We start from the raw sequence: 21,667 nt of genomic DNA on the forward strand, positions 1-21,667 counted from the left end.
TGACCAGACTGTAGAGGACCTGATGATAACCACTTGAAAAAGAAAGCGTTGCTAGCAGTATGTTATACATAGACTCTTCACAATTATGTGCTTAGATGTAGTCACATTTTCTTCTGATCAAAAAAGATATTTTCGGGATTGTAAGCCTCATGCAGTAAGATGTTGGAGGTTTTGATGTAGTTAGGTCAACTAGAATTATCCTGACTTACTGAACGTTGGTCTCAGTAGATTGTGGAAAGATAATTTAGCTGGCACTTTGCTATAATCTGTCAGATCTAAATTTGTAATTATTATTTTTTTCAATATTGAAGTAATTTGAAAGAAAAGGTCTAAAGCAGTGGTTCTCAACCTGTGGGTCAGGACCCCTTTGGGGGGGGTCGAACAACCTTTTCACAGGGGTCGCCTAAGACCATCGGAAAACTCATATTTTTGAAAAAATACCAAAAACATAAAATAAGTTTATGGTTGGGGGTCACTACAACATGAGGAACTGTATTAAAAGGTCGCGGCATTAGGAAGGTTGAGACCCACTGGTCTAAAGCATAATAGACTTAAGTAAGTCTACAATTCGGTTCCACCACAAAACCGCGTTCGACTAAAGCGCACTCGATGAAACCGCGTAGCTGATGTCATCACAGCGCGACAACAGCGCGGAGAAAAAAGCACGCTGTAAACGCTAAAGCTAAAATTAACCCCTAAACCTAACCCCCCTTAACCTAATGCTAAACCTAATCCTAATCCTTAGCCTAATGCTAAACCTAACCCTAACCGTTAACCTAACCCTAACCCTTAACCTAACCCTAAACCTAACCCTTACCTTAACTTGAATCGGCTTGCTTTCAAAGGGCTATTTAAAGCGCCCTTTTTTCTCCACGGTCGATGTTGTCGCCCTGCTGATGACGTCAGTGACGCGGTTTAATCGGGCGCGCTTTAGTGGAGCACGGTTTTGTCGTGCCACGTACAATTCAGTTTTTCTTCACCTCTTCTTAGAATACTGCAAGGCTCTGTTAGTGGCAAGGATTTTGCATTTGCTTCAGTACTGCTTTCCTCTGTCAGTTTTTTTTTTTTAAACCAAAAGTTCTTGGCCAGATTGTATTCCTTTGTATATTCAAATGTTGGGATTATGACTTCAGCAGTCAAGACAAGACATACACATTATGTGCTGTATGTTTAAAAGGTCCATGTGGTTGCTTTAGAAAATGTAAGGTGGCCTAAACTTATCTTTTAAGGACAACTCTTTCACCAAGAGTTCGCTTTTTCTACTTGTGGGGAGGATGACAACAAAAACACTATAGCATATTTTTTTTAATGTCCATGATATGTAGCAAAATAATTCTAGTAAGAAATGGAGGGTGTAAGAATATATACAAACAACAACTTCACCACTCTTGAGGGGCTGCAGTTTAATTTGACGATCTGAAACTTCATCTTCTCAAACATCCACTTTCCAGCCAAGGGTCATTTGTGGTGAAAAGCGGCATTAATTAAAAATTTGTATATTGCACATTAATTTCCTGAACCAAATTATAGGGGGAAAAAAGTTTTTTTTTTCCTGAAGATTGCACTATATAAATGTATTTTATTTTCCAGCATGTAGATGTAGCAGCTTTGCTTATAAAGTATAATGCGTGTGTAAATGCTACAGACAAATGGGCTTTCACACCTTTGCATGAAGCATCCCAGAAAGGAAGGACACAGCTTTGTGCCTTATTATTGGCCCATGGAGCTGATCCTACTCTGAAAAACCAGGAAGGACAAACGCCATTAGACCTAGTCACCGTAAGTGATGGGAATTTTTTGAGAAGTTTGTATTAAGCTTCAGTTGCTGGCTGCTGACCAGGGCATCAGATTTGAGGGTTTTAAAGCACGTAGTTATCGTTGCGGACTACCAACTCGAGCAAAGGACAGCAACTCCACAAATCTCATTGAAGATGGGCATAAGGAATGGAAGTTTATTTAGCTTTTGTAAGTTCAGCGAGGGATTACGGAAGCAGTTATGTGTTTTCAACATTCATAACTAGTCCGTGACCCCAGAAACCACATTTAAAATACCTGCCATACTTGGTTTGTTGGAATTTGAGCAACCTATATGTTCCAAGATTCATGTTTCCTGGGCTATATATGACTTGGGAATCATTAAAGATGCGCAAAATCCATTGATCCATGAACTGTATTTTCAAGAGAACTTCATAATATTCAGTCCCCTTTGGACCATGCTGCTCCTGGGGATTTCAGCAGTTTCCGGAAGTAAATCCAATAAAACCAGAAGCAATTTGAGGTAGTCCAGCCATGGTGTTTTAGTTTGAAACACCATTCTTGCCGTATGTATGAATAATGTGGTTTTATATTTTAAATTGTTTTTGAATTAAAATTTATGAATTAAAATATCCCAAGGCCCATAAATGTAAGTGTGACAGGTTATTTTTAGGAAGTATTTTAACTACGTGAAACATTTTTTTGTTTGTTTCAAAATGTAATATGTCTTATATCTGTAAACTGTATATGCCATGAGTATACCATGAATAATGTAAATACATTGAGTTAAGTCCAAAATCGCCCATTCATTGTTATGCTTAAATTAGAACTGTTGTGTATTTAGCTGCATCCCGTAAGCATTTAGTGATTTTAAAATGCTATCCTACAATTGGATACTCAGAAATATGTTCCTTTGAATACAGCAGGGCACTCACCCAGGTAAGTGAGTATAGGATTGTAGGTTACACGTGCAGCATTTTAATCTTTAAGCTTGTGAGAGGTAGGTTAGAAAACAAGTTACGTTCAAGTTTGTAGCAGGAAATAGATTTTAATCAGACACTTAAACAAGTAGAACTCAGTCTTGGCATCGGAGTTACCATACTCAAGGAACCTCTGGGCAGAGTATCTGAAATGACATTGTAAGTAACAAAAAGAAAATTAGAGTAATTCAACTAAAGCACTTTTTATTTAATTGACTTGCAGGTATTTGTGACTATTTTAACAAAATGTTCTGTTTTTGTTTTAATTTCCAGGCCGATGATGTTAGCGCACTCTTGGCAGCTGCCATGCCACTTTCTGTCTTACCATCTTGTTATAAGCCTCAGGTTATAAATGTGTCTCAGAATACAGGAACATCAGCTGATTCGCTTTCTTCCATTCCGTCCAGTCCATCTAATTTGTCAGCTGCCAGTAGTCTGGACAGCTTGTCTGGTAGCTTTTCCGAACTCTCAGTTGTTAATACAAACAGTGCTGAAGGAGCCGCTAGTTTGGAAAAGAAAGAAGGTGAGCCCGGCATTTTCTACTGGGTCAGCTTTTAAGTTGCTAAACAAAGGGCAGTATAACTTAGTTATGCATTAAGACTAACATCTAATTATGATCTCACTATGCTTCTCCATCACAGATTCATATTTGGTTTACTTTTAATACAGAGTCATAGAATTGGAAGGGACTGTTAGTCCAACCGCTTGCTCTATGCAAGAATCCAAATTAAAGCATATTTAAGTGATCACTTAAATAATCATCTGTGGGTTAAATGTATCTATGTTTGAGTTGAAGCTTACACAAGTGGGCAACCATAAGACTGATTTGTACAATTTGTAATATCTTAAGATTTGGGGAGCCTGGTGTATCTTTTTCCTGGAAAAAATTAGCATCCCGAAAGCAATTAATTGTGGGCTTAAACATATTATGTTAACTGTAGGATTTCCCATGGAATCCTACATTCTACCCAAAAAAGTTTTTTAATGTGTACACTATACACTGGATGTATAGTGAAGATGAGATTTAAGAAAATACTAAAATGTTTAATTTGGCTAAATAGAATTTTAAGTGGAAGATAAGGTCACTTTGTACTTTAAAAGTATATTTCAATATGGTAGTTTTATGAAAATACTGCATTGGTTATTCTTGTAGTGAACATATATGCCTGTAGCATGATAGAATAACTTCAGTTCAATTTCTATGTAGCTAATAATTACTTTCATATTTAGTTCTCAGTGTAGATTTTAGCATCAATCAATTTGTGAGAAATCTTGGACTTGAACATTTGATTGACATACTTGAAAGAGAACAGGTAAGTAACCATCTTGGTTTGGAAACCAAGTAAACAATAAATTTCAAGGGAAACAATTACGAAATCATTGATTTAAATTTTAGCTTGGGAGAATATTTGTAAGCAGGATTTGTGGAGATTGATTATATCTTGAGTTTCAAAGAGCTAAGTTGAAATACTAAGGAACACATACCAGCTTTCCCTCATTAATGTCTCTAAAATATTTCTTAAACTAATATAAGGTACATTTTAGAGAATTGATTTTGCCTGCAAATTGTTTTTGCTAACTTCAGGAAATATAATGATATAAATACTGATTCACCTATAATAATTAGTAATTACTAATTACTGAAAGATCTAACCTGAAAGATTTGTAACAAATGTTTTTATTTTGAGTCCACCAGTGTTTTACTAATGAAATTAATCTGTTGATTGCGATAAAAAGGATTATGCAAGAAGCTTCCAGATTTTCAGCATCTAAGGCATGGGTGTCAAACTTGATAATGTCACGTGACATTTCGTGACCTTTTTTCCTTTGTGGAGCCGGGATGGGCATGGCCTGCACATGACGCCATCCAGACTGCCAGTTTGACACCCCTATTCTAAGGCATCATTTTTGCCTCAATTCATTACTCATTTATTTTGGAATTATAATCTGGTATAATTCTCTCCCTCTTTCTTTCTAATATGGCAAAACAGAGTTCCCAATTTACAATAAAATACATTGATACCGTCCTTCACATTATATGGTTAGTTTGGGTATAGCTGTTTTACATATGAAGAGGTAGCATGCATATCTGAGTTTCAGTTGTATAGCTACAAACCTTGCATGGCTTGTTGCCTTTGTGTGAAAGATTTGAAATGTGTAATAACACTTCATTTCCTAACATCTCAAACTAAATTAAATTTTAAACACAAGTATTAAAAAATTGGTGATAACGATAGTAAAAGAATAAGAGAAGTAAAATATCTCTTGGTCAAGCAGTGGGCTGTCACATATTTTTCTTAAATGCATTTTAAAGGAAAAAAGATTTATTTTCAAATGCAGAATATATTTCAATGGTTAAGAAAAACTTTAAGAAATTGTGATCGGATAATCCTTTTTGATAACCTAGGTTTTTTTTTTAAGTGAACTTGAATCAGATGATCAGATGCCATGTTATTAACATGGCAAAATTATTTCACTCTTGTTTCTAAGCATTACATAACAATATGGCTTCTATCAAAACATTATCACTTTATTAGTTGAAATGCAAAAATCTAACCACACCTTTTTGGCAATCTATTGAATTTTTAATTAATAATTTTAATATTTAATAATTCCTTTTCTTTGCAGATAACATTGGATGTACTTGTTGAAATGGGGCACAGAGAATTAAAGGAAATTGGAATTAACGCTTATGGTCATAGACACAAAATAATAAAAGGAGTTGAGAGGCTGATCTCTGGACAGCAAGGTATGTTCTAATAAGTAAAACATTTGAGCTATATTTTATGCATTTCTGTAGCTCAAAATTGTAATGTTTCCATTTTCATTTATTTTAGTCACCAAAAAAAAGTGAATGAATCAGACAGTAGGTCTAAAATGTACTCAAGATGTAATGTTGTCGTTTCTCTTAGGTCTTAATACATATCTAACATTGAATACTTCGGGTAGTGGGACAATCCTTATAGATCTCTCTCTGGATGATAAAGAGTTTCAGTCGGTGGAGGATGAGGTACATTATTGATGTATATCCTTAAATACTTAAACATTATGTCTATAGCGTTAGTTAAATCTATTGCTATGAAATGCAATAATGTAACTGTAATTTTCCTGGCATGATGATTCAGCAATTAATGCTGACTGCTGTACTTTGGAACAATTAGTCATAATTTCATATTGCTGTTTTCTACTCTTCAAACCCAAGGGCGGTTTACAATGTATTATAATCATAATTATGGCAATACCGTGTTTCCTCAAAAATAAGACAGGGTCTTATTTTCTTTTGACCCCTGAAATAAGCACTTGCCTTATTTTCAGAGAGGTCTTATTATTTTTGAGGTGCAGGAGGTGGCGAGCGTGGTCTCCTCATGGCTGCTGCTGTGTTGCAATATTTTCAGGGAGGGCTTATTTTAGTGCATGCGCTCAAAAGCCCAATTGAGCTTATTATCCGGGGAGGTCTTATTTTCAGTAAAACAGGATAGTAAATTATCTTTTGAGAGTTTGGTGGTGTGGCTAAGGTATCCAACTAGAAACCCTTAAGAATAAAACATTGAACAGAAGAAAAAAATCTTTTAAAATAATACGCAGTAGTTGCATACTTGCTTACTAAGAGCCAAGGTGGCGCAGTGGTTAAATGCAGCACTGCAGGCTACTGCTAGATCAGCAGGTCAGCGGTTCAAATCTCACCGGCTCAGGGTTGACTCAGCCTTCCATCCTTCCGAGGTGGGTAAAATGAGGACCCAGATTGTTGGGGGCAATATGCTGACTCTCTGTAAACCGCTTAGAGAGGCCTGAAAGGCCTATGAAGCGGTATATAAGTCTACTGCTATTGCTATTGCTATTACTGCTTACCGTATAGAAAGCAGTACTTCCAAAGAATTAATTGAAATGAGGACTAATGTAAAAATTTCATCCATCAACAACCTTCTTCAAATGAGATTATATGAATCTGCATTTGAGAGACTACAAAATAAGTCAATACCAATTAACATAACTCCGATAGAGAACACTGATCCGTTATGAAGAAATTATTTCCAGACAATAGTTTTATTCAGCTGACTTACATTCCGGTGTTTTGATTTAGATTTTATTCATATATTTATCTGTGTACATTTTAACATTAAGATGCAAAGCACTGTACGAGAACACAGAGATGGCGGCCACGCTGGTGGGATTTTCAACAGATACAACATCTTAAAGGTAATGTGTAGGTAGCTCTGCTACCCTTGTGAGTAATTTTCAAAGCTGAAAGGGGTTAGTAGTGGCTTCTAAACAGTGCATTGTTTTTAAAGAAATTTGGGGTTTGAAGTCTTCAGCTAAATTGATAACAGTGATTGATGTTCTAGTTGAAGTTATTCTGTATTGATGATTTTTTTTCTTAACGTTATTTATTATTTACTTACTATAATTTCATTTGAATTTGTGGTTTCAACTGTTATGCATGTTCTCATTCTGTCACTATTATTTCTGAAAAATATAAACATAATCAGTTCAAATGCAAATAATAGGTGCTTCAAAATAGGTAGTTCTCAACTTAAGAGCCGAGGTGGCGCAGTGGTTAAATGCAGCACTGCAGACTACTGCTAGATCAGCAGTTCAGCGGTTCAAATCTCACCGGCTCAGGGTTGACTCAGCCTTCCATCCTTCCGAGGTGGGTAAAATGAGGACCCAGATTGTTGTTGGGGGCAATATGCTGACTCTCTGTAAACCGCTTAGAGAGGGCTGAAAGCCCTATGAAGCGGTATATAAGTCTAACTGCTATTGCTATTGCTATTGCTAACTTAGGACCAATCACTTATTGTCTATTTTACATTATGACCGACTCCCCAAAAGCTACCACACTTACAGCTTTGTTCTGAAATTACAACATGCCCCCAAGGTCACAAGACTGCATTTGGGGTGCCCAATCATGTTGGGGACTATCTATAGTTAACATTTTTATGGTTAAATAAGGTTTCGGATTATCAAGAAGTCTATAAAAAGAAAGTTTATATTACCATTTATTTTAGGAAGAATAATTATCTGTTTATTCCATGTTAATTGTACAGTGCAAATGATATCAGAAGGTATGGAAGAACATTGACTGAAATTTTGGATTTTTTCCCCCCTTCTAGATACAAAAAGTATGTAACAAAAAGCTTTGGGAAAGATACACTCATAGGAGGAAAGAGGTTACTGAAGAGAATCATAATCATGCTAATGAAAGGATGTTGTTTCATGGTATTTCATTTTGTCTAAAAGTTATATTGCATTTCTTCAGATGATTTCAGTATATTGTTCAGATGATTTCAGCATATCGTTAGAAATTCTGATCACTGTATATACAAGATACTTATTGACTTTTAACTAATAATTGATTAATTGGTATAGTAAAAGAGTTCCTGTGCAAATCAGTCAAAATCTTATTAGTGAATTTCCAGAGTATGTAATCTATAAATACATACCATATGTACATTGATTCAAAATAACCAGACTGTAATGACATATCTCAGGCACAAAAGGCATTGTGGGATTGGGGGGGGGGGGGGAGGAGTTGTCAGACCTTACTCTATTGTGTTTACATAACAAATCCAGGCTAATTCCCTGATTAGCCCCTCTGTCTGACTTGAAAGGTTTCTCTCCAACAATATAACAGTGTGTGTGTGTGTACATACATACATACATACATACATACATATTAATCTCCGAGCCGAGGTGGCGCAGTGGTTAAATGCAGCACTGCAGGCTACTTCAGCTGACTGCAGTTCGGCGGTTCAAATCTCACCGGCTCAGGGTTGACTCAGCCTTCCATCCTTCCGAGGTGGGTAAAATGAGGACCCGGATTGTTGTTGGGGGCGATATGCTGACTCTGTAAACCGCTTAGAGAGGGCTGAAAGCCCTATGAAGCGGTATATAACTGCTATTGCTATTGCTATTAATCTCAAAGCATGATGGGCATTTCCATTGTATGCAACACCGCATAAAACTGAATGTTTAGTGATTGTGTATGCCTAATTTAGAGTCAGATGTTGGTTCTGTGGTACAGTCATAGATTTACATACCTTAAACCAAACTTGTCTCTGATGCACTAAATCAGTGCTGGTTAAGGAACATGTACATTAGTCTTCATGTCAGAATTAGTTGTAACCCAATTAGATGTCTTATTTCATACCAGAATCCTTACCAGATTACCCCACACCACACCACACCCCCACAATCCCAATATTTAATTCAGTCACAATGGGGTTAGTTAATTCAGTTAGTTAATGGGGTTGGTTAATTCAATCACAATGGGGTTATTTTCTGGGCTAGATGTTCCAGTAAGTTTTTCTGCTGCATAAGTGGCAGAAACTGTATGTATAAACATGGAAAATATACTTCTATTCGAAGAATATAAAACCCACTTTCTGTTTTATTTTCAGGCTCTCCTTTTGTAAATGCAATTATTCACAAAGGCTTTGATGAGAGACATGCTTACATTGGAGGAATGTTTGGAGCAGGAATTTATTTTGCTGAAAATTCTTCCAAAAGCAACCAGTATGTCTACGGTATTGGTGGCGGCACAGGTTGCCCCCTTCACAAAGACAGGTCCTGTTACATCTGCCATAGGTAAGTTATATTTATTTTTATGGCTACAGGCTCCTCTTCAGAGAATCTTGTTTGGCACACAGATTCAGTGGGTCTAAACAAATAAAATAACAGGAAAAACCAAACACACCGGTATATAATAGGTGGCACCTGGCTGAACAGTAAGTTGCTGTAAGAAGGATCTAGGTGTCCTAGTGAACATCCATTTAATGAGTTAGCAATCTGCTATAGCTGCCAAAAAAGCCAGTGCAGTTCCGGGTTCCATCAACCTGGGACCAAGGATAGCATCTAGATCACGTTAAATGATAGTACTGCTTTATACTGCACTGGTATGATTATACTTGGAATACTGCATCCAGTTTTGTATTGCCATGTTAAAAAAAAGATGCTGAGATTGTTTAGTATAACAAAGAAAAGGACTAGGGGTGACATGATAAGAGTCTTTCAATATTTGAGGGGCTATCAGAAGAGTTAACTATTCTCCAAAGTACCTTGGGGCAAGAAAGAAGTAACAGATGGAAGATGAATAAAGAGAGACCCAACCTAGAATTAAGCAGAAATTTCCTGACAGAACAATTAATGAGTGACAGAGTTTGCCTCCAGTAGTTGTGTGTGTTACTTCACTGGAGGTGTCAGGTGCTCCTTCGTTTAATAATCAAGAAAGAAGCCACTCAACTCCATGCTTTAGAATTAAGTGTACTTTTACTAATTACAAACGATGAGAAGCAAAGCAAAGCTGAGTCTTGAGTAAAAAAGCGCGAAAGCAATAGATATCATGTATAATTCAATCCCCTCCCCTTGGCACCCCAGTTCATAGTCCAATAATAATTCAGCCATCCGTCAGGTGGGAGATGTCTTCAAAATTCCATCATCAGGTTGGAATGCCGGACAGTTGTCCTTGGCGGGAAACTCCCTTCTTCCACATGCGCAGAGAGATGGACAGAATAACTCCTAACAATACTCCTCCAGTACATTATGATTCCCCACCCAAATACCATGCCCCCCAGCTCCCCGTTTCAATAGCAGCCGAAAAGCGGTAGCGAAGCAGAGGATGACAGGAGGTTTCCAAGAACAATGTCTCTACTATAGGATTAGTTGAATGGAAAGAGAAAGGCATCGTTTTAATTGATTAAAATAATGTTTAGATTTTACCCAGAGTCTTTACTGAGTGATCCTGTACTCAAGGGTATTTTTCTCCTGTGCGCTGCTTGGAGAGTCCAAGCATGGGTTAACACAGTCTATCTGCCCTAGGACTGAGTGAATTTTTCTTTGACCACACCTCCCTTTGCCTCATTGAGATCAGTTTAAAAACTCAGTCCGCCCCTTAGGACTAATGTTGGGAAGTTCCTCAGATCTAGATCAAATAGATTGGACTCTCCAAACTGTGCATAGAGAAATTTTTCCCCTTTTTTATTTTTGTATAGAACTCCCGTAGATAGAATAGGTAGACAAACCTCAAAGAAGGAAACCGATGTCCTTTTCAAGTTGCTGCGAGGGCTGCCGGGTTTCAGTGAGCGGCTGGTCGCACGCAGAGTAAGAACAAGGGAGTCGCTTGTCCGGTGGCTGCCGGCGAGTGAGGGGGCGACGGGAAGCTTCCTGTCTGGTTTTTCCCCAGCCGCTGTTGTTAATAGCGCCGCACGGAGCACTTGGAAGCTCCAGTGGTGTCAGCGGCTTCCCCAACCGCGGCGGCCTTTTTAAAAAGCGCTTTGCACACTTTTTTACTAGTCGTCAACCATCATCTTGGACTCTGTGAGCAGCGCGCGCAGTGGCGGACATTTTACAGTGACTGAATTACATTGGGAGCCGCAGGAAGATACGCGACATAGCGCTTAAGCCCCTCAGCCGCAGATCGGGCAGCAGGTCTCCCTCATTAATTGGGCAGGAATCGAGGGAGTCTTCCCCCGATACCTCCTGGGGCTACCCAGAATCACACAGTTCGTCCCTCAGAGAGGAGCTGGAACCCTTTCAGGGCATTCTAGCCGAGGAGGGCACTGGCTCGGGGGGGGGGGGGGGGAACGGGCCGGATCGCTCCAACAAGGGCTCAACCCAGGGAGGACAAAGGCTCAGCCCTGTCCGTGGAGATGAAGGAAGTAATTGCCCAGGCCATCTCCCAGGGCATAGTTGAGAGAATCAAGCAGAAAGATGCCCGCACGGCTGGAGTATCTAAAACAAGACCTCCCCCAGTTCAGGTCAGGGACCAGGCCCCAATCTCTCCTGGCACCTTGGTTGCCACAGAGGAATCGGTCTGGGAAAAGGAAGAGACCGAGGAATTTGAGTTATCTGAGGATGAAGATCTTCCTCTCGATAAGCCTGCCTTCACAGGGTTGTTCAAGCCATCCCTATTTAAGGCCATCCTACACAAAGCCAAAGCATCCACTGAGCTAGGGTCTACTCCTAAGAGTACGACCGTATCATCTTCCTCCTCTAAGGACCCCAAAGAAGGTCTGTTCAAGGAAAATGCTCCCACTCAGGAACCCGTTCCGGTTCCAGATTTATTAATGGACGTTATTCAAAAACAATGGGCACAACCCGATACCTTGACCAACCCTAGCGGTGAGGATAAATCCTTATATTCCGTAGAAACCAGGATGGAGGATACTTTGAAGTAGCCTGAGGTGGATGCTCCAGTGGTCTCCTTGACTTCCAATTCAAACCTGCCGGCGGACCTTCTGGAAGGTCTCAAAGTGGAAGACAAAAGATCCGAGAAGACGTGCCATAAGACGCATCAGGCGGCCGCTTGGGCCATCAGGGCATCCACCTCCGCATCCTTTTTCACCAGGGCATCCCTCCTCTGGCTGAGACAACTGAGATCCAAACCTCCTCCTGAGGGATCTCGGCGGCATCATGATCTCAGCAAAATTATTACCGCAGTGGAGTATTTGGCCAACGCCTCTCTGAATGCGGCAAAGTTCCCGTCCCGGGCTTTGGCATCCAACGTAACCTCACACCATCTGCTGTGGCTCTGCCACTGGCAGGCCGACATGAAGGCGGAGTGGAAGCTTGCTTCTGCTCCCTTCAAAGGGGGACAGCTTTTTGGGGACGCTCTGGACAAATTTGTGATTGAGACGAAGGACAAACGGAAAGTCCTTCCGGCCACTCTGAAGAAAAATGAGCGAAAAAACTCTGGTTCATTTAGGAAGCAGTCCTTTCGAATGCAGGAGTCCGTGTAGGCGTCCACCTCCTCTTCCTACCATAGACCTTACAATCATTTGAACGGCGAGCCTTCATCATCTGACTCTTAAGACTGCCTTTTTGGTGGCGATTACGTCCGCTCGAAGGGTCTCAGAGCTAGCGGCTGTTTCGGTCAGGGAAGAGCTATGCATAATACACCCTGATAGAGACATCTTGAGACTCGATCCCACATTCATCCCTAAAGTAAACACTCATTTTCATAGAGCCCAGGAAGCGGTTCTTCCCAACTTTTGTCCTAAGCCTACACATCCCAAGGAGCGTACTTGGCATAGGTTGGACGTGAGACGTGCTGTCCGCATCTATGTTACGAGGACTACAGACGTTCCGAATCCTCGTTTGTATCATTTCATCCTGGGTCGCTGGGCCACAAGGCATCATCTTCCACCATTGGATGTTGGTGGCGGTCCTCTGTCAAGATAGCCTATGAGCATCAGGGCAGGGCCGTACCAGGTTTCGTGACGGCACACTCAACAAGGAGTGCTGCCACTTCTGCAGCGTGGGCAACCCAAGTGTCCATCATTGACATTTGCAAAGCGGCTACGTGGGCTTCTCCCACAGCATTCGTCAGAAATTATAAAATTGACACCTTTGCCTCAGCCTCCTTTGGAAGAAGAGTTTTGCAAAAAGTTGCCGAGGCTCCGGACAATCTGGACAATTCCCGCCCTGGGACACAACAGCTTGGGTATGTCCCATGCTTGGACTCTCCAAGCAGCGCACAGGAGAAAGACCGTCGGCTTACCAGAACAGTCGTTCTCCGGGCGCTGCGGGAGAGTCCAAACCCACCCAGGGTCGTCTGAGGTGTTCAAGACCTTTACCTGTCAATTGACTATGGAGCGGGCGTCCCACAACGGGTACATCTTCGTTTTTAAACTGATCTCAATGAGGCAAAGGGAGGTGTGGTCAAAAGAAAAATTCACTCAGTCCTAGGGCAGATAGACTTCGCTAACCCATGCTTGGGCTCTCCCACAGCGCACAGAGAACGACCGTTCAGGTAAGCCAACGGTCTTTCTCACTAGATTTTTTTTTTTACATGTTTACTAATGAAATGCTTCTCTTGTTTAATATAGGCAGTTGCTTTTTTGCCGAGTAACTTTGGGTAAATCATTCCTACAGTTCAGTGCCATGAAAATGGCTCATTCTCCACCAGGACACCATTCAGTTACTGGACGACCTAGCGTGAATGGGCTAGCTTTAGCCGAATACGTCATCTACAGAGGAGAACAGGTAGTGTATTTAAGAGTTTTATTTTGTAAATATTAGAATGTTCAACATTCGTTCATCTAGAACAGTGTTTCTCAACCTTGGCAACTTGAAGATGTCTGGACTTCAACTCCCAGAATTCCCCAACCAGCGAATGCTAATCATTTTGACCATGGGCAACTCCCTTTCATGGCAATCATTTTGTGAATATACCATGTTATCTTTCAAAATTGCAGATATCCCCATTGGACCAAAACTAATGGGGACTTTTGGCAGTCATGTGGTAGTCTCTTACTTTCAGTAGAGTTTATTTCAATATAAAATCTTAAACTTAACTTAAGTTACTATAACAATTATATTTCTTCATTCAAAATTTGTTCTCTCTCTCTCTCTCTCTCTGTCTCTCCCTCCCTCCCTCTCTTTCTCTCTCTCTCTCTCTCTTCCCCCCCCCCCCTTCTCTCCACACACACATATACATATTTGGCTTCACATTCTGTAATATTTTGACCACCAATATTTTATCTTTCAGGCCTATCCAGAATATTTGATTACCTACCAGATTGTAAAGCCTGAAATTGCCACAGAAGCTTGAAGCTCCAGCTATTTTACAAAGGTCAAATTTAGCAGTAATCTTAATTGCTAATATATATATACACGTATATCCTCCCCTCTCCCCTGTTCCCCATCTTGCTGGTAGAAAATGTGAATAAAATCTTAACATTTTTGACAGATGAAGCTTTAATAACTGTATAGTACATTTTCTACAAATTCAGAAACTTTTTCAGCACTTTAAGAGATCTCATTCCAGGTGACACTGGTTTGTCTGTACTGAATTATAAAACAGATATTAACTTGAACTTTTGTTTTCTATTTGCCATTTCACTGAAAACTAACAAAATTGTTGCTATACGGGAACTCATTTTATTAAAAATGTGTTCTTTAAAACACTACATTTACACAGAGAACGATTGCGTTTGTAAAACTGTAAATAAGATATTTTCTACTAGCCTGATATTTATTTGCATTGTATTTGTAAAATAAGTGTTTTAAAACTACAGTACATGGAAAACCTATAAACTTCACATCCCCATCTGCACTTCATCACAAGCAGCTGTGAAAAGGGCAGCTTGAGTGTCTTGCATATTAAACAGCAGCATTCTTTCCTTCAGTTAGTTTAAAGGAGGAATGTGGATTCCAGTAGTTTGTTCCTAAATTGTGCATATTCCTGAGGAATCTAGTCAACATTCCAGTTGTTCATCACATTGATCACTACTTAAATATATATTTTGGATGGGTGTAAGTTAGGGTCATTTCTCTAAAGTAGGGAAACCTGATTCACATTAAAACAGGATATTTAAGAGTGAACAAGCCTACGTTCCTGATTTCTGTTTAGATATAATGGCACTATAAAATCAAAATGGATTTTTGCAAGTAAGACAAAGATGGGAAAGGGGTACCCACGTCCTTAGAACACTGAAAACTTTTTCACACACCCTCTTCTAAAATGTAATCTCCTTATTCCTTTAGTTCAATCAATATTTTTTCATCTTATAGGTTCATCTGTAATATATATCTGTATATATAATTCAATTTTTTCCATTGATCCAATTTTAAATGAGCAATTAATTGAAGTTCTTCAACTTTGTAAGACCATGTTCCATGATGTACTTTTAATTATACATCATTATTACACTATGGGTTTTTTTAAAAAAATAATAATTGCCAAGAGTGCTTAAATTGTCTGGTTCATACAGTATCTTAGATTTGAGTCTTAAATAATTGCTGTGCACGTGAAGTCAGTGCATGGATGGTTATAAAATCATGTGAAAAATATAGTAAACATCACTTTGTTGTGATCACTGCTGGGTAAAGGACAGTTCAGTTGAATAAAAGAGGTCTTTGCACCACCGCATGCTTTCTATTCACTAGCTTAGCCAAATACCTGAACAAGTATTCATGCAAACTATGCTAACTATGATTTAAGCATTAAAAACTATTTTTCATTATTGAAAACATTTCATTCTTTGTGAATGATTATTTAATGTGATGTAAATTATTGTAATATTGGTAGCATTTTAAATGGTACCACAGGATTGGTTAGAACGTTTTTTAATTTTGCATGGCATACCTATTTTTCAGAAGGCAGAATGTGTAATGATTTTGATTGTGTTGAGTAGAGGTGAGCTTCCAGCCTCCTGTGCAATTAGAGGTTTATTCATCTTGAAAGTGTCTTACCTGTATTGTATCTCTTTCTTCACCATTCAACCTAAATAAACTTCATTCACAAGCTTTTTGGTAGCATGTATTATGATTGTAAGTTGTTATTACAATTAATGCAACTGAGGTATTATTTAATATGTAGTTATTAATATTTGTTTCCTATTATATGGGTGTTTTTGACCCTGACCACATGTCTAAAGTCACCCTGATTTTTGGAGCGCTTCCACAAGGTTCATTCAACTCCAATATCTATTTCTCTCCTGCAGCACATAATGTACTCTCTGCCATGTCTTCATCATATTTCCTTCCGTATTTGGGCATATTTTGGAGTATTTATATATTGTACATTTTAAGTAGTGTTGATCTATGTATTGGAACAGTGCAAATGTCAAGGTAGCTTGGTGTTTTAGGATAAAGTCTTTGTTTTATTTTGTTTTGTTTTAAATCCACAGAGACCATGTTCAAAAATGAGCAGAAGAAAAAAAAACAGTTACTGCTGTAATTCAGTTAATAGCTAAAGATTAAAATAAGTTGCCTATGAATCACAAATCACTATTACAGCTATATGTTGAGGATAGAAATGAGGTAAGGTAAAATAGCTGGACAGGGAAGAAAAGAAAAAGATTAGTGGGAAATTCAGATTTTTCTGCAAAGAAAATTTAACAGTTACTCTATACCACATTCCTCTAAATCAATGGTTCCCAAACTTGGCAACTTTAAGACTTGTGGACTTCAACTCCCAGAATTCTCCAGCTAGCTCTTCTGGCTGGAGAACTCTGGGAGTTGAAGTCCACAAGTCTTAAAGTTGCCAAGTTTGGGAATCACTGCTCTAAATCAGTGTTTCTCAACCTTGGCAACTTGAAGATGTCTGGACTTGAGGTCCAGACATCTTCAAGTTGCCAAGGTTGAGAAACACTGCTCTAAATACTCAATCTCTTGTTACTCATAATGGAATTCTGTAGCACTCCTATTAAAGGGTGAATTAGCTGAAGGATGCTAACCTAAACTCCTGTGATTGTGCCTCCATGTGTAGATGGTGAATGCTGCAAGGGAAAATAATTAGATCCTCTCTCATAGTTTTTGTGGAATCAGTGAGCAAAGGAAGCTTCTCATCCATAGATTTGCAGTTTTCTAATATCACCATCAGACCCTAGTTCTATTTCAAACATTTGTGGGGAAAAGTTCTGTTCTAAGAGAAACATTGCTTTGTGGTGGTGAGTGGGATGTATTTCAGAACAATTTTGGAAGTATTCTTCAACACCTTCTTGTTTAATCTTAGATGTATAGGAAGAAGTTTACGGCTTTTTTAAAAAAAAAAAATTAATGAGGTGTTGTATCTTGATTGACAATGGAATTGGTAGGAGGTTGATTTTTCAGTGTTTATGTGCATAACTGTGAATAATTGTAAAACTTGTGTTTAAAGAATTTTCTTGCACAGCTGTATGAGTAAAGTACTACTGGTAGCTCTTAAACCTTTTGATATTATGGTCCATGTGAACTTTAATTTTTCCTCTCTTCGGCTGGCTTTTCTCAGAATGAGTGAAAAGAGTTCAAGGTTTTCAATTTCATTAAGTATGATGCATGGCATCTGATCACACTACACATACAGTTGAATTAACTTTTTATCATTAGCAGGATCACAAAGGAAACCTTTGTCATGATTTCATTTCAAAAGGAAATAGGCTCAAATGAAGACTTCACACAGTGAAGCCAGCGCCACAAACTGAATTATTGGTGGGAGCAAAGTTTTTTTTTTGTTTCTGAATAGTCAAGTTTTGTTTTTCAAATAGAGGTAACTGTAGACCAGTGTTTCTCCACCTTGGCAACTTGAAGATGTCCGGACTTCAACTCTCAGAATTCCCCAGCCAGCATTCGCTGGCTGGGGAATTCTGGGAGTTGAAGTCCGGACATCTTCAAGTTGCCAAGGTGGAGAAACACTGCTGTAGACAAAGCTTCGAAGAAATCTACCTGAGTTGGTACAGAAATCTTATATTTTTCATACCTTGATCTTGATTACTGAACAGGATGTTGAAAATTCTGAAGAAAACATTAGGTTTTAGTTTGTTTGGAAATGGAACGATTGCATTTTCTAATGATATGCCCTTTTGCATTCTACTTGATGGCCCTGATCTGTTTTCTAATGCTATTAAAAATGCAAGTACCTAGTTGGCCTGGAGAGCAGAGGTGAGATAAACAGACAATAATAACAATGAAATGTTAATGGACAATATTTAATGATACATACAGGTGTTTTTTTTTGGGGGGGGGGAATGCTTAGATATCTTACTTAACCGAATTAATTTTAGAATATGTTATAAAGGTGCAATGTCATTGGAGATCTATTGAAATTGCAAACGAATGCCAATAGGCGGTTGTGTCTTCTAATATAAATGATTCTAGATAAAAACATGTTTAAACAGCGGTAACTAAATGAGAATTATGGTACAGGGATAGTAAAATACATAACTTTTCTTTCTTGACTTAAAATGTACAACCTGATTTGAAGGAAGCATACGTAAGGATTGTGGAAGAAACATGCATAATATATTTGTAACCAATCGATAACGCTTTCAACAAGATGTAACGAAAGATGATTTTTTTGTTTTTGTTTAACTAAAACAATAAAAAAATTTCTCAAAAAAAAGAAAATGCAAGTACCTAGTTAAGTTGTGTTTGAGACTACATTTGATGCCTAAAACGATTGATGTAATTTCAGAGCTTTTTATTGGCAGGTATTTGAAATGTGACTTGAACCATCTAGCTAACATTCAAAGCAATAATTAAGATTTTGGAAAATTATACTTCATGAGAAAGTTGCTTTGTGTGCTGAAATCTGTAATAATAAAGCAACTTGGTAAAAAAAAAAAAACTTTGTACAAAGCTGAAGAAATGTAGTACCTCATCTGCACTAGGGGACACCAAATGCTAAACTCATCAGTTGTATGGGTTGGTGGTTCCTAGTATGTTATATCCTTGGGAATGAATTTCTGAAGTTAAACAAGCATCATTTTGAAAAAGTGGAAATCACAAAACAGATTTGGGTTTTTTAGTGATAAGCTACAAACTGATTTGTCATTTTATTATTCACTGTTTTTCTGATTTTTTTTTTTTCCAAACCTTGTCTGAGAAGTGAAATAAATATTTTTTTTAGATTTTTCTGCAGGAAAAGCTGGAGAAAACCCTTCATATTTGCTTTATTCTTTGAAGATTTACAGAATATCAAACGCTAAAGTATTGGATGTGAAAGTTCATATTACACTTTTTTATTCCTGATGCCAATGAAAAGCATTTTTCAAACTTCAGCAATTGCTAAAATTTTGTTAGATTCTGTAAATGTAACTACAAAGAAAGCATTCCATGTTTCAGTGAAAAAACATGAGATAAAATTACGGTGGAAACTTTCCTTCGGTATGGTCAAAAGTAATACTGTATATTGGATTTTGCAAAGTTTTTGTATCTACCAAATCCTTTTTTTAAAGTCACTTGATAAGAAAAGTGGTTAAATACATTTTTAAAAAATATATTCTACTTAATGGCACGGTTTGTATTGTTACTGGGAAGTCATAATTAAGGAGATGAAATATTAGGGTAAAAATATGGTAAGCTTGAATTGTGGACAAAAGCATTCAACAGAGTGCATGCATGAATGATAAAATCTGTTCTAAAAATCTTTTTGCTACTTTCCATAGAATGTACAAAGTCAATTTTGGGAATTGTTACATAGACCCTTTCAGAAATGCTATGGGGTAGAGAAATTCATACTGTGTTCACTTAGGTTCTTATTCCATGTTTTAACTAACATGCATGTGCTTTCTTGACCCATTCCATGACCAGGAATTCATTTGTGGGGATCCTATTCATACAGCAGAACAGATTTTCTCATGCAAAGACTGTTCTTGATCATGTCAGCAGTTACTGAATACATGGAGCCATTTATTTAAACAAATCTTAAACTGTCCTTGTAGAGATGGCCATTTATAAGAAATGTTGGTTACTCAGGCTGTAGCATTTTCCTTCCCACTCGCCTTGTTCAAGTACAGATTGCAACTTCTAATAGCAGTTTTAAAAAAATAGAAGGCAGTGTTTAATGTGTGTTTTGAAGTTAATCGTGTGACCCTTAATGTGTGAACAATGGTGACTTATCTTATTTTGAAATAATGTAAAACCAGATTAAACTGGCAACATGTTTATATTTTAAGATTTTTCCTTATGTTACTAAGCAGGCTGTGTATGATAATATTTTGGCAATTCACTCTCCTTCATTAAAGTTTCAAATCCCTGTTGAAGTATACTTTGATTAAGCCAACTCAAGGTCACAATAGATTGCAAGCTTCCAAAGTCTAGTTTTGTTAATTAAAAAAAATGTTTCTACTCACTTCTTTTTCTCTTGTATCAAAGAACCTCCACATTCAGTCAAAAGAATGAAAAACAGTTTCATGTTAAGAGCGGAGTTCATACTTTCAGAATGAAGAATCATGCATTGTTTGTTTGCAACTTAGTTGGGCCCAATATGGATTTCTAAACAGTCGCCTATTGCCATTTAAACCCTTCTCAGTTACCCAACAGAACTTGTGAAGGTTTGAAGTACAGTACAGAATGAGAGTGGACACCTCTGCCCAGTTGACCTGCCCATCCTAATCTTGGCTTCATATTGAGCAAAGCATTTTTCTTTTTTATTATTTTTATTATGCAATTTTCTTCATTTTATATATAAAATTTCTATATTCACAATAGCAGTGTATTGTCTTGGTGCAATCTCTTAAATACACATAATAAATCCTATACAAACAATTATAACATTCTCAAAATCTATTCGCCATGGTCTTCGCTTATCCTTATTGAAATATTTTCCGTTGTTTAAATACTTTGTTCAATTTTGTCTCTTAGTCAATAATATAAATCATTATAAACGTGTAAACATTACATTTATAACCATTATCCTCCAAGTCTATTAATCATCTTTAATTATCCTAATTATTCAATATTCATTTAATTACAATTACTTCATCTTTGTTTACATATCCTCCTTCTCACCTGCTTCTATTTTTAACCATTAATAAAATAGTTCCCAAGTTAAAAAAGTAATATTTTTCCCATTTCTAGTTTCTGCCTCTATACTAATTCTTAATAGAACAACTATGTTAAACAGTATTCTGCATCTATCCCTCATCTCTTGCTCATTTTTGTATCTCATCTCTTAATGACTTCTTGGCACATTTCCCATACTCCTCCCTTGGAGTCATATCTTTTTATTCATGTTTAAGTATTTCATCTGTCTCTACTGTTTCTTCACTCTGTTGAGCCTTCCTTTCAATGATCCTTTCCTCACTTCAGGGGTGTCTTTCCATGTATCCTCTTCGGTTTTTTGATCTCTTAAAAGTGTAATTTTCTATTTCAACATTATCTCTTTTTATCTTTTTGTATCATTTGTTGTTTTTCCTCCTCTGTCCTTTCCTCTGTTCTTTCTATTTTCTCTACTTCCTGGATTTCATATTCAGTTTGAATTTTCTGGTCTCACAACTACATCATGTATCAATTTCTTTATCTTCCTATGATTCTTTGTCATCATTTCCTGCGTACCGTAGAGCATCAATAATATTTCTTTTGATAATACACTTATTTCCCCCTGTTGTACCATTTTGTCTTATTTTAATGAATTAAAAAATTACTCAGTAATCTTATCAAGATCCCAATGTCCCAATTATTCATCACACCAAGAAAGCCAATATTAGAGCAGTTCACAAAATCACTCTATT

At 37.7% G+C, this 21,667-nt stretch overlaps 1 protein-coding gene across 5 annotated transcripts in view; it reads left to right on the forward strand.

Annotated features, from left to right (window-relative positions):
• The window catches only part of TNKS2 (tankyrase 2), a 42,507-nt gene extending 26,525 nt beyond the window's left edge, over positions 1-15,982 (forward strand). For 2 of the 5 annotated variants that reach the window (XM_032231612.1, XM_032231613.1), the window contains exons 18-27: positions 1,591-1,779; positions 3,009-3,258; positions 3,966-4,048; positions 5,364-5,484; positions 5,648-5,745; positions 6,858-6,932; positions 7,847-7,952; positions 9,134-9,320; positions 13,559-13,715; positions 14,221-15,982. In XM_032231612.1, coding sequence (XP_032087503.1) covers positions 1,591-1,779; positions 3,009-3,258; positions 3,966-4,048; positions 5,364-5,484; positions 5,648-5,745; positions 6,858-6,932; positions 7,847-7,952; positions 9,134-9,320; positions 13,559-13,715; positions 14,221-14,283 — 1,329 coding nt within the window. In that variant the 3' untranslated portion in view covers positions 14,284-15,982. Of the gene's footprint in view, positions 1-1,590; positions 1,780-3,008; positions 3,259-3,965; positions 4,049-5,363; positions 5,485-5,647; positions 5,746-6,816; positions 6,936-7,846; positions 7,953-9,133; positions 9,321-13,558; positions 13,716-14,220 lie in introns of those variants that run through there. The other 3 variants (XM_032231614.1, XM_032231615.1, XM_032231616.1) reach the window with 3 other exon arrangements.
• The last annotated feature ends 5,685 nt before the right edge of the window (positions 15,983-21,667 follow it).

Source organism: Thamnophis elegans, chromosome 15, assembly GCF_009769535.1.
Source record: "Thamnophis elegans isolate rThaEle1 chromosome 15, rThaEle1.pri, whole genome shotgun sequence".
Taxonomy (NCBI): domain Eukaryota; kingdom Metazoa; phylum Chordata; class Lepidosauria; order Squamata; family Colubridae; genus Thamnophis; species Thamnophis elegans.